Source organism: Triticum urartu, chromosome 4A, assembly GCF_056163025.1.
Source record: "Triticum urartu cultivar PI428250 chromosome 4A, HENAU_Tu73, whole genome shotgun sequence".
Lineage (NCBI taxonomy): Eukaryota > Viridiplantae > Streptophyta > Magnoliopsida > Poales > Poaceae > Triticum > Triticum urartu.
In genome coordinates, this window is record NC_141876.1 from 63,610,907 (window position 1) to 63,624,934 (window position 14,028).

The 14,028-nt window shown below is 42.9% G+C and overlaps 1 protein-coding gene across 1 annotated transcript; it reads right to left on the minus strand.

The window, feature by feature from the left end:
- Window positions 1–1,556: 1,556 nt before the first annotated feature.
- On the minus strand, window positions 1,557–5,446 carry LOC125550665 (uncharacterized). The gene is made up of 6 exons (XM_048713712.2): window positions 5,166–5,446; window positions 3,654–4,521; window positions 3,112–3,566; window positions 2,501–2,921; window positions 2,291–2,409; window positions 1,557–2,176 (listed from the first exon to the last, which is right to left on the minus strand). Exons 1-6 carry the CDS (start codon window positions 5,184–5,186, stop codon window positions 1,742–1,744), a joined length of 2,319 nt encoding a protein of 772 aa, XP_048569669.2. The 5' UTR covers window positions 5,187–5,446; the 3' UTR covers window positions 1,557–1,741.
- Window positions 5,447–14,028: the final 8,582 nt, after the last annotated feature.

Genomic DNA, 14,028 nt, shown 5'->3' on the forward strand with positions numbered 1-14,028 from the left:
AATTTTTTATTGTTCCATGCCAATATTATACAACTTTCATATAATTTTGGTAACTTTTTATACTATTTTTGGGGACTAACATATTGATCCAGTGCCCAGTGCGAGTTCCTGTTTGTTGCATGTTTTTTGTTTCGTAGAAAATCCATATCAAACGGAGTCCAAACGGAATAAAAATGGACGGAGAATATTTTTGGAATATTTGTGAAATATGGAAAAAGAATCAATGCGAGACGGTGCCCGAGGGGGCCACAAGGCAGGGGGCGCGCCCCTGACCCTCGTGGCCCCCCCGTAAAGCGGTTGCTGCTCTTCTTTGGCCGCAAGAAAGCTAATTATTGGAGAAAAATCGGGGCGAAGGTTTCAATCCAATCGGAGTTACGGATCTCCGGATATATAAGAAACGGTGAAAGGGAAGAATCCTAGAGAATGCAGAAACAGAGAGAGGCAGAGAGACAGATCCAATATCGGAAGGGCTCTCGCCCCTCCCATGCCATGGAGGCCATGGACCAAAGGGGAAACCCTTCTCCCATCTAGGGAGAAGGTTAAGGGAAAAGAAGAAGGAGGGGGCCCTCTCCCCCTCTCTTCCGGTGGCGCTGGAACGCCGCCGGGGGCCATCATCATCACCGCAATCTACACCAACACCTCTGCCATCTTCACCAACATCTCCATCACCTTCCCCCCTCTATCTACAGCGGTCCACTCTCCCGCAACCCGCTGTACCCTCTACTTGAACATGGTGCTTTATGCTTCATATTATTATCCAATGATGTGTTGCCATCCTATGATGTCTGAGTAGATTTTCGTTGTCCTATCGGTGATTGGTGAATTACTATGATTTATTTAATTTGCTTGTGGTTATGTTGCTGTCCTTTGGTGCCCATCATATGAGCGCACGTGTGGATCACACCATAGGGTTAGTTCTATGTTGATAGGACTATGTATTGGAGGACAAGAGTGACAGAAGCTTCAACCTAGCATAGAAATTGATGCATATGGGATTGAAGGTTGACCAATATATCTTATTGCTATGGTTGGGTTTTACCTTAATGAACGTTAGTAGTTGTGGATGCTTGCTAATAGTTCCAATCAATGTTGAGGAACTCGGTAACTGGTAACTGCTCGGTCGGCTTAGGAGTAACGATTAATCGGTGAATCGGCCTATTAACTGGATTAATCGGTCGAACATTAATCGGTAGATTAAATAGGAATTTAGCAACATATATCCAAAAAATTATGTATTGTACCACACTCCAATGCTCCTAGCTATATGATATAGCAAAATATGGTACTATAGGCACATGAAAATAAAAATCATAAACAAAATCACAAGAGGTAAAATTATTAACCTGGATATAGGAAATAACAAACAATATGCATCCAACATATCAAGATAAATAATTAAATATGCAGCCACACAGTATGCAATCCAACATGTCAATATAAATGTCAGCCACACAAATAGGGAATACAAAATAAATGGCAGCCACACAATATGCATCCACATGTAAAGATAAATAGTAGCCACACAAATAGGGAATAGCGAATATAATTCATAATAAGGTTCACAAGACGAATAGGTAACAAGGTCCAGATAAGTTCAGCTATATAGATAGAAATAGCCAAATAAGTAACATGCTAACAAGGTTCGGCCACACACATAGAAATAGGTATCAAGGTAATAAGGATTAAGAACATAAGGTTCGGGCACACAAATAGCAAGCAAAATAAGTTTGCAATGAATGGCTCAAGGCTGCGGGGGCTCATCATCATCATCATCTTTGGTTGCCATCACCCCATCATCATCGGACTCGTAATCGATCTCATCATCCTCCATATCTACCCCATGATCAGATTCATCATCATCATCATCAGCCTCAACGTATTCTTCAACTTCATGGAGTTCTCTAACTCGTGCACTCCTATGAAGCTCTGTAGGTTCGCTTTCCTCCATTGCTTCATCAATGATGTTGTATGGCACCCCCGTAGTGGGATCAAACTCATCATCAATGTATGCATCTTCGCATATCCAATCTTGTGCTCGTGACGCATCTTCACCAAGAAGAACATCACTAGAAGAGGATAACTTATTTCTTTTATCAATCATCCTTCCATTGAATTGGATATAAACTAGATTGTCTCTACGGGCCACATCTAGTTTATTTCTCCTCTTTGCATCTACCTACAAAGTGAAAATGGAAGCCTCATGAAATAAATTGTGAGAAGAATATTCAGATTTGACTAATTGTGAGAAGAATATTCAGATTTGACTAATTGTGAGAAGTCTAAGAGTTACCATTTCAAAAGTGCTCCAATTTCTTTCACATCCGGATGAAATTGTGGTCAAGTTGAGTATCCTTATGGCCATGTGTTGCAATGTGGGAGTTTGTAATCCATAAGTTGACCACCAATCACCTACAATTTGAGACAAGTGAAATAACATGCAATCAGCCCACAATTTCATAAATGTCATAATAAGTTTTATTTACTTTGAGAACATGCTTACCGGCATCGAAATTGTTATTCTCCATTGCTTTCAATGCAGCCACCTTCCCAAACATACCCTCTTTCTTTTTAAACTTGGTGAAGTCAATGTTAAACACCTTATTTTTCTTCATGTCATCATCATGATAAAATGTCTCCATGACTTCCATAAGCGCAGCCACTACCTCCACATCCGTAAAGATGCTCGGGTCAGCATAACTATATTTGGGATTCAAGATGTATGCTGCCATGTGCAATGGAGAATCCAGCCTCCCACTCATCTTGGTATTCATGGCATTAGTGATCACCAAATAGTCTTTTTCTGAATTTTCAACAGCAACCTTGATTTCCCTTTTTGCACTTATTAGTTCTCCATACATAGAGGCCATAGATGGACCATCCCCATCAGCCAACCGAAGCACCTTCACCAATGGCTCAAAAACCTTGCAAGGTAACATAAAAAATGATCAAATTAGTCATGTAAGCACGTTCAAACAGCCCCAACATTAGAAATGCACAAGTTACAACTACAAGTATGACTACTTGACTAGATGCAAACAGCCCCAACGTAGAAATACATAGATGCAAACACCCCAACATATGACTAGATGCAAACAGCCCCCATAAACATACCTTGATGCAAAGTGATACATTTTTCCAAAAGCCCCTACTCATTATTGTGGCGTTGGCCGCCTTGCCTTTCACCGTTTTTGTGTGCTTGCATGCTTCCCATTCATCACTACAAACCATTGCCCTTAGTTCTTTCTTTTTAGAAACCAAACTTTGCAACGTAAGAAATGCCGAAGCAAATCGTGTCACCCCCGGTCTAACAATGTCTCTTTTTTTCGTGAAAGACCTCATCAAGGACAATGTTTTATGATGTGCATAAAGAAAAATTGTCATTTGCTTAGCTTTGGTGATTGTAGGGCCAAATTGCTTCAGCTTCCCAACTGCTTCTACCATCAAATTGAGGGTGTGAGTTGCACATGAGCTCCAAAAGATCTTTGGCCATTTTCCTTTGAGCATCTCCTTTGCTCCCATGTTGTTGGAAGCATTGTCCGTGACCACTTGCACAACATTTTCAGCACCTACAAGATGGAAAATCTCAAAATCAGCACCTACAACATTATGAAAATCAATCAATGAAAGTAAACTTGAGACTTCAAAAATCATACCAATTTTCTCAATGCACTCAACTACATAATTGAAGATGTATAGACTTGTGTGTGCATCCGCCGACGCCTCCTTTGATTCAAGGAAGGCGGTCCCTAACTTGCAATGCACGCACAAATTCATTATACTTCTTTTCTTGTCAGTCCAAGCATCGGTCATGATAGAGCACCCGGTTTCCACCCTCTCAAGCTCGTGTGGCTGCATCAAATCCTTTGTTCTTTCCACCTCTTGCAGCAACATCTTCTCTTGGAGCATATATTGGGAAGGTGGCTTCCATTTAGAACCAAACCGACCAAGGGCTTCACAAAACTGCTTGAAGTCATCATCATTGACAGCATTGAAAGGAATATTTTTCTTGTACATCCATCTAGCCAAATATTGCCCTACCCTGTAAGCTTTCTCCTTATCAATTGCATCATTTTTGTTCTGTTGGAACTTCTTCAATGGAATGGAAGGATCAATTGGCATCACATATTTATCAATAGGTCCTGACTTGCGAGCTTCACCTTCTCCAATTGCATGAAGCTCTTCCTCATTCTTGTCATCATCAACTTGAATGACAACCTCAGCACGTACTTCTTCATCATGTTTTTCTTTCAGCTTCTTCTTCTTTTGTGGTTCCTCATAAGCATCCTTACACCTTTTCTGCTGATCCGGTGTGGCCATATTGCAACTTTTCACGCTCCCCTTTACCTGCCCAATATGTTGCTTCATCCTATTGACGCCTCCACCCATCTCCTTTCCACACAACTTGCACTTCACTCGCTGTAGATCTAAAGGATTGATCAAGGTTGCAAACTCCCACCCCATGTCATCTGAATTTCTTTTGAGAGTATGAGAACTTGCAGCGTTAGAGGCAACCGTAGACCCCTACAAATATATGGAATGAGCAAACATAATAAGTATCAATGAGCGATCTGTAGTATTAAATAATTAATCTATAGTCTACAGATCATACCATAGAAAATCAGATTTGTTAGGACTTTGGAGTATGTCTATGGTAGCATAAGAAATCCCAGCTAGGCAACTATTGCATGTACAGATCCGCCCAAAATTAATATAACCTATACCTAACTTACTAAACAACGAGTTCTTAATGTACAGATCATCCCACAATTAATATTTAATATACGGTAAGAAGAATATCCATGGATTATTAGTTCATTGCTATAATTAGAGTGTTTCTGCATTAACATTTTAACACATCAATAATTACTATAATAGACAGGCATACATGGCTTGATGCTTAACAATCCATCCATCCGTCTACTAATTTACTGTAATTGGAGTGAGTGTCCACAGAATTTAGTTGGAACAACCCATCCATCTACTAATCTTAATTAGTTACATACTTACATTACATCTACTCCCCAAATAGATCATCAGGACTCATACATATTGATCAGTGATCACACTCACACATCTTACTGTATGGTTGTATGCAATTGGAAATTCAATCAATGATGTATGGGACCACAATGGCTACAGAGACTGAGAGGGGAAGAATATGTTACCTTGCTCACCGGTGAAGCCATGGAGGAGAAGGGAGGCAGGGACGGCAGCAGGCAGTCGGGAGCAGATGGCGACCAGCCGCCGGGATAGAGATTGGGAGGAGCCCACGGGTGAAGGAGTCCGGCGGATGGAAGGGAAGGAGGAGCAGGTAGGCTAGCGGCGTCCGGTAGGGCTACTGTAGCATGCAGCGGCGGAGCTACTTGACCGGGCGCTGGCGAGGACCTGCCACCCGCCAGCCAGATCGGGGCTGGATGGGAAAAGGAGTGGGAGGGGCGCTAGGAGCCAAAACCTAGCTAATGTAGGAGGTAGGAGCGGGAGGGGGCTGAGCGGGCCAAAATATTGGGCTTTGGTTTCCACCTGTTAACTGGTCAAGGTGACTAATCGGTCTGACAACCGATTACTCGGCCTGACAGGCCCATTAATCGGCTTGGGCAGTTAACACCACGAATAGGCACTATTCGAGTCGGGCACCTAGCGAGTAGAGGTTAACTAGCCCGTTAACTGATTTATTCGCCGAATTCTTGAACAGTGGTTCCAATCATAAGTGCATAGAATTCCAAGTCAGGGATGACATGCTAGCAGTGGCCTCTCCCACATAAAACTTGCTATCGGTCTAGTAAAGTAGTCAATTGCTTAGGGACAATTTCGCAACTCCTACCACCACTTTTCCACACTCGCTATACTAACTTTATTGTGTCTTTATCTAAACAGCCCCTAGTTTTTATTTACGTGCTCTTTATATTCTTGCAAACCTATCCAACGACACCTACAAAGTACTTCTAGTTTAATACTTGTTCTAGGTAAAGCGAACATCAAGCGTGCGTAGAGTTGTATCGGTGGTCGATAGAACTTGAGGGAATATTTGTTCTACCTTTAGCTCCTCGTTGGGTTCGACACTCTTACTTATCGAAAGAGGCTACAATTGATCCCCTATACTTGTGGGTTATCATCCTACTCCTACTAGGAGGACTCCTCCTCCTGGTGCGCCCTGCAAGGGCCAGTCGGCCTCCCCCCTTGCTCCTTTATATATGGGGGCAGGGGCACCCTAGGACACAGAAGTTGATTGTTCCAAGCTGTGTGCGGTGCCCCCCTCCACCATAATCCACCTCGATCATATCGTAGCGGTGCTTAGGAGAAGCCCTGCATCGGTAGCAACATCATCACCGTCATCACGCCGTCGTACTGACGGAACTCTCATGTGAAGCTCTGCTGGATCGGAGTTCGTGGGACATCATCGAGCTGAACGTGTGCTAAACTCGGAGGTGCCGTACATTCTGTACTTGGATCAGTCGGATCGTGAAGACATACGACTACATCAACCATATTCTTATAACGGTTCCGCTTACAGTCTATGAGGGTATGTGGACGATACTCTCCTCTCTCATTGCTATGCATCACCATGATCTTGCGTGTGCGTAGGAATTTTTTTGAAATTACTACGTTCCCCAACACTATGCTATCGAGGAGGTTTATCGATCTGGAGCTATCAAAATAAATAATGCCGAAGGTACTAACTGTTGGGGAACGCAGTTTTTGAATATTTTTTACCTACGATCACACAAGATCTATCAAGGAGATGCATAGCAACAAGAGGGGAGAGTGTGTCTACGTACCCTCATAGACCGAAAGTGGAAGCGTTTAGTAACGCGGTTGATGTAGTCGAACGTCTTCGCGATCCAACTGATCCAAGTAACGAACGTACGACACCTCCGTGTTCAGCACACGTTCAGCTCGATGACGTCCCTCTGGCTCTTGATCTAGTTGAGGCCGAAGGAGAGTTCCATCGGCACGACGGCGTGGTGACGGTGATGATGAAGTTACCGGCGCAGGGCTTCGCCAAAGCACTACGACGATATGACCGAGGTGTGTAACTGTGGAGGGGGGCACCACACACGGCTAAGACAAAACTTGGAGTGCCTTTGGGGTGCCCCTTGCCCACGTATATAAAGGAGGGAGGAGGAGGAGGCCGGCCTAGGAGGGGCGCGCCTATAGGGGGAGTCCAACTAGGATGCCCAATCCTAATTGGAGTCCCCTTCCTTTTCCAAGAGGGCAGAGAGGGAAGGAGTAGGAGAGGGAGAAGGAAAGAGAGGGGGCGCCGCCCCCTCCCTAGTCCAATTCGGACTTGCCATGGGGGGCGGCCAACACTTGAGGCCCTTCTCTCCTTTCCCGTATGGCCCATTAAGGCCCACTACTTCCCTCGGCGAATTCCCATAACTCTCCGGCACTCCGAAAAATACCCGAATCACTCGGAACATTTCCGATATCCGAATATAGCCTTCCAATATATCGATCTTTATGTACCGACCATTTCGAGACTCCTCATCATGTCTGTGATCTCATCCGGGACTCTGAACAACCTCTGGTACATCAAATCACATAACTAATAATACAAATCTACATCAAATGTTAAGCATGCGGACCCTACGGGTTGGAGAACTATGTAGACATGACCGAGACACATCTCCGGTCAATAACCAATAGCGGAACCTGGATGCTCATATTCGCTCGTACATATTCTATGAAGATCTTTATCGGTTAAACCACATAACAACATACGTTGTTCCCTTTGTCATCGGCATGTTACTTGCCCGAGATTCGATTGTCGGTATCATCATACCTAGTTCAATATCGTTACCGGCAAGTCTCTTTATTCGTTACGGAATGCAACATCCCGCAACTAACTCATTAGTAACATTGCTTGCAAGGCTTATAGTGATGTGCATTACCGAGAGGGCCCAAAGATACCTCTCCGACAATCGGAGTGACAAATCCTAATCTCAATCTATGCCAACTCAACAAACACCATCGGAGACACCTGTAGAGCATCTTTATAATCACTCAGTTACGTTGTGACGTTTGATAGCACACAAGGTGTTCCTCCGGTATTCGGGAGTTTCATAATCTCATAGTCATAGGAACATGTATAAGTCATGATGAAAGAAATAGCAATAAAACTAAACGATCATTTATGCTAAACTAACGGATGGGTCTTGTCCATCACATCATTCTCTAATGATGTGATCCCGTTCATCAAATGATAACACATGTCTATGGTCAGGAAACTTAACCATCGTTGATTAACAAGCTAGTTAAGTAGAGGTATACTAGGGACACTCTGTTTTGTCTATGTATTCACACATGTACTAAGTTTCCGGTTAATACAACTCTAGCATGAATAATAAACATTTATCATGATATAAGGAAATATAAATAACAACTTTATTATTGCCTCTAGGGCATATTTCCTTCACTAACCTGAAGGTTGTTAATGGGAATGAATAGAACATTATAGGGACATTTACATCTATGCCCCTAATTTGCGCCCACTCTCAGATTTACCCCTAATTTCAAAGCCTGCTCAAATTTGCCCCTCCGCCGTTAGGTGCACTTACAGAAATGCCCTTTTGTGCCGTTACCGTCCGGTCAAAGCAGGTCAAAGCTGGTCAAAGCGCATTGACCGTCCTCAAAAAAATAGCAAAAAAATCTAAAAAATCTGAAAATTTGTGAGATCAAAGATACTCAGGTTCGCAAGGTGCGTGCAAATTTTCGTGCTGTTTGGACATTCCAGGAGCTCGTGTCAAAGGAAAAACAATAAATATGTAAGCATGTGAACAGTAAATTCAAAAAAATAGCAAGAAAATTCAAAAAATATGAATTTTTTTGGCATTAAAGAGGCTATGGTCTACAAGATGCGTGCAATTTTTTGTTGTGTTTGGACATTGGAGGGGCTCGTGGAGAAAAAAACAAAATTTGGCTCGGGAAAAAACTTGGGAAAAATGACTATTTTGTTTTTTCTTGCTAGAGCTCCTCACATGTAATTTGATCACAAAAACTCGCAAGCACCTTGTGCACCCAAGCGTCTATGATGCCAAAAAATTTCATATTTTTTTGAATTTTCTTGCTATTTTATTTCAAATTTACTGTTCATAAGCGTGCATATTAACTGTTTTTCCTCGCCACGAGCTCCTGGAATGTCCAAATAGCACGAAAATTTGCACGCACCTTGCGCACATGAGTATCTTCGATCTCACAAAATTTTACATTTTTTCAAAAAAAAATTCTATTTTTATCAAGACATTCAAAGTTGTTTGACCGGACGGTAACGACGCAGAAGGGCTTTTCTGTAAGGGCACCTAACGGCGGAGGGGCAAATTTGAGCAGGCTTTCGAATTAGGGGTATATCTGATTAGGTGGTTCAAGTTAGGGACAGAATTGCAAATAGCCCAACATTATATCTCAGGTACGCCCATTAATGTTTAAAGCAATATTATCCAATATATGGCACCGGAAGAACACATAAAAGAAACCTTCCGGAACACTCCAGAATCATGAAAAAGAGGAGGTACGTGATACGGTAAGTAAACGAACTCTGAAAAATCTGCAAAAATATTTTATGTCTGTTTTGGAATATAAAAAAATTTAGGAAAATAAGAAATAACCAAGAAGATCAGCCTGGTGGGCACAAGACACCAGGGCGCACCTAGCAAGGCACGCCCAGGTGGGTTGTTGTAGCATCCCAAATTTTCAATTTGGAATGTTATACACTAGATCCTCATTGCATATCACATTTATTGCATTTTGGTTGATCCTAGAAATTTTTCACAACTCAAGGACCCTCGGAGAGAGTTGGGGATTTCGTTATTTTCATATTTGAGTTGTCTCAAATTTTGAAAATAGGATCTTTTGATTTTATTTATTTTATCTTCAATTATTTCTATTACAAAAATATGAGAGAGGGAATAAAATGACTTTCCCAAAATAAAGAAATATTGAGGATTTAATAAAAAAATCAATAAGATTTTATTTGGTTTTATTTGCTATTTTATTTGAATTTAGGAAAAATGCGCGTTTTTCTAAATTACATTTAGGCCACAAATAAATGTTCATTCTGTGCGGCTTGATTTTCGAAGCCGGGGAAAATTTATTTCGGAATTTTTGGAGTCAGTTTAGTAGTCCCTTTGTTTTTTTTCCGAGCGTAAGTATTTCGGGATTTTTGGAGTCAGTTTAGTAGTCCCTTTATAAGCCGCCCGCCCACCCCGCGATGAAACCCTAGCCGCCGCCCGCCTCGAGCCTCGCGCCCTCGTCGCCGCCGCGCCCGACGCAGCCGCCCGCCGCCGCCCCGCGCCGCCCCGCCGCACCCCGCCGCCGCCGACGTTGCCGCCTCGCCGGAGACGCCGCCGCCCGTCTCGCCGCCGAGTCGCCGAGGTTGACCCGCCGGTTTTCGTTTGGTTTTCGCCGGTTTTCGTTCGGTTTTTTTAGTTTCGTTTTTTTCTTTAGATCGGTTTTTTTCCGGTTTAGGCTAATTAGCGAGCATTTGCTCGTTCGTTCATTTTAACGAACACGTTCTTCGTTTAGATTCAGTTAACAAACGTTTGTTCGTTAAACTGTTCGCCGTTTTTCTTTTTCTCGGATTAAATCCGCGATTTTTCTGATCTCGATTTTTGATCCGATTTTCGTTTTAGTCTAACTTTTCGCTCGTTTATCGGAATCAGGCGATTCAAGTGCCTGGAGTTTCGTTTCGAAATCCTCTTTCCGTTTAACCAACTTAAACAAGTTTTTGCCACTGTAAAAATCGCCTTAGATCTAGAATAGTAAACGAAGCCTGTTTCTTTTGCCTTTTGTCTTTCGTTGCTTCGTTCGATTTGACTCTTTTTGCCAACCAGAGTTCTTAAGTTGAATTTTCTGGATCTCTTATTTGAGTTTTACCTGTGCATTAGTGGAGTGCTTATTGTATGCTTGTTTGTTTGCGATAGAGTACCCGGAGTGCGCCGCTTGCTACTTCGAATCGCTAGGTTTTCCGGATCATCAGCAAGGCAAGTAACACTTTGATCATGTTTTTCCCTCTACCCAGTTTTATTGCATTAGATCAATCCTTACACATTGCATGATAGGGATCTAATTAAATTGTGGGTTTGGGAAGTAGTTGAGGTAGTACCTATTACCTGTTTATTATCAAACCTTTGGGAGTTACTTCTACGTTTGCTTATTATGCCATGCTATGCTAGTAGACGTGGATTGGGTGACTGTATCCATGACAGATGTGAGATTGTTAATTAATGGTTTATTTAAGGTGGCAACTTAAACACACATCTGGGTGGATTGAGGTACCTGGGTATTCCAGGATTGCCTGTTTTTCTTTATGGACCGCCACCCAGGCTCAAAGGGATCATGAGATTATTCATGCTAGAAACTTCTGTGTGCAGCCACAAGCTATTATGGGCTCTAGCATAGTTGACTAAGTCGTGCGAACTCTTACAGTGGTAGACTAGCAGATGTAGGGGTTGTAGGTGGTATGGTCTACCCATCGTAAGGTGCTAGCGCTTCTGAAAGACTATGTCTCGGTCATCCGTTTCTCAAACACCATGCAGTGCGAGAAAACCAACGGAGGAGATCGAGTCTTGTGGGGAAAAGTGCGCAAACCTCTGCAGAGTGTATAAACTAATCATGATTAGCCGTGTCCCCGGTTATGGACATCTTGAGTATCTAGTACCTGGATTATCATGTGAATCTCAACATGTTACTATAAAATTAATTTTGATAGGTTTGTTTAATGATGATGCTTAATTGGGATTGAGAATGCTGTCAACCATTCTCAATGTTTAACAACCACCATGATAGTTAAATAAATTTATTCCTTTGCAGTAGGGAAAAATTGGCTTTACGCAAAACTGTAACCATAGAGCTTTCCACTAGCCAAATATGCATATAGAATAGCTGTTTCATTCCATTACTCTCTATGTGTTACATTGCCAGCATATTCCATGTGCTGACCCGTTTCGGGCTGCAACGTTAATGTTGCAGTCTTTTCAGATGATGATTAAGGAGTTTTAGGTCGTGGTTCTATACTCAGTGATGCCGTTGGAGTTGATGGACTCACTTATCTTCCAAGCCTTCCGTTGTTATCGTTATTAGATGGCCTTAAGCCATATTTATTGTAATAAGTTCTCTATTGAGACACTCGATGTAATAAGTGTGTGATTGCTACTCTATTATAAATCCTTCAAGTACTGTGTGGTGTCAGCATTACTGATCCAGGGATGACACCGGAGCACAGAGATTGGACCGTTTGAGGTCTGGTCGCTACAAGATGGTATCTGAGCACACACTGACTGTACGACACGACCACTAAGCTAAAGACCTAGATCACTACTCACTCTCCTCTCCTTCCGACTCCTGATCTTTTCTACTCTTTTAGGATGGCGGATGCAAGGAATAAGTTCACTCAACCGGATGAAGATACACCCTTTGGACGTCATTTGAAGGAAGTCACTAGATATCTGAACATAGGAGTACCAAGCTTCACCGGCACCTACAACGCCACTTTACCTGAAGAAGAGCGCTGGATGATTCAAGTTCAAGTTCCAGGAAGGACGTTCATGCCAGTCACTAAGCCCATAGAGTTTTCTTTTGATGCACCAACCTGGAGTCTAGGAAAGAGCATGGCAGCTCACATCGCCATGGGACGCATTGGAGAAGTTTACCGCAATGATCTCAAGATACTATCTACCAAATTTGTGGGCGCCGAGATGAGCACTGGGAGATGATCAGTACCAGGAAGGATAGATCAGTTGCAGCTTTTATCCAGGAGTTAAACCAGCACATTCGACGTCAGGAGAACCAGATGTGCACCGACATGATAGATCTGAAGAAGGTGAGGACAAGAATCAAGGGATTGGAGGAAGAACTCAAGGCTACACATGAAGATTATGAAGAGGAAATTGAAGTATTAGTGGAGAAGAATGACGATCTGATCAAGAAGATCAGAATATTTATGGGAGGCCCTACACCTGTAGAAGAAGACGAAGAACCCAAGGAGATTCGCCCGGAAGACTACATCATCATCGACGACACCGACTCAGATCCAGATGATAGCGATGATGACTACGTTGATGAAGCTGGAGCAGATATCATGGAGTCTGCAACCGAAGAATATTTCTAGTAGACCACCTCATCAGTAGTAGTAGTAGTCCACCATGTAAATATTATAGTCCGATCACTTTTGCGATAGTTAGATCGATTGTATGCCCTTGTTTGATTGAATGAATGAAGTGAATTGTTTGCTTTTGCCTCATGTGCATATGGGTAGTGTTTTCTCTTTAGACCCCCTCTATTCTTAAATCTCATCTTTTCTAAAAACCCTCAGATGCCTCCGAGACGTGACCACGGATTTACCTTCCCACGGAGCTCACCTAGTTGATCCAGCAGCAGAACACATTGATGCAGTTACTAGTCCAGAATCAGAATCAAGGGAACAACAACAACAACCCACCACCACCACCACCTGTTGATCACTTAGCCCGTTTTCTTAGGCTGAATCCGCCGGTGTTTTCCAGTAGCACCGAGCCAATAGTAGCAGATGATTGGCTCTGCAAGACAGCTAGAGAGTTGATCATAGCTGGATGCACGGATGCGGAGAAGGTGAAGTTTGCCGCACATCAGCTTGAAGGACCCGCAACATCATGGTGGGAGAATTTCACAGCCACTTTCCCTGTCGATACTGTCACATGGGACCAGTTTCAGCAGGCTTTTCGAACTGCCCATGTTTTAGCAGGAGCTATGGCCATGAAGAAGCGAGAGTTTCGCAACTTGCGCCAAGGAGGACGGACCGTTGGCCAGTATGTGGAGGACTTTAGTAAATTAGCACGTTATGCCCCAGATGACGTTGCTACGGATGCAGCAAAGCATGAGAAGTTTCTGGAAGGATTGAATGATGAGTTGAGCATGCAGTTGATGGTAGCAACCTTCAACAACTACCAGGAGTTGGTAGATCGTGCTCTTATGATTGAAGGGAAGCAGCAGCAAATTGAGAATCGCAAGAGGAAGTATGGACAAGGAAAGTACAATTCTAGAGCTCAGCAGAAGCCA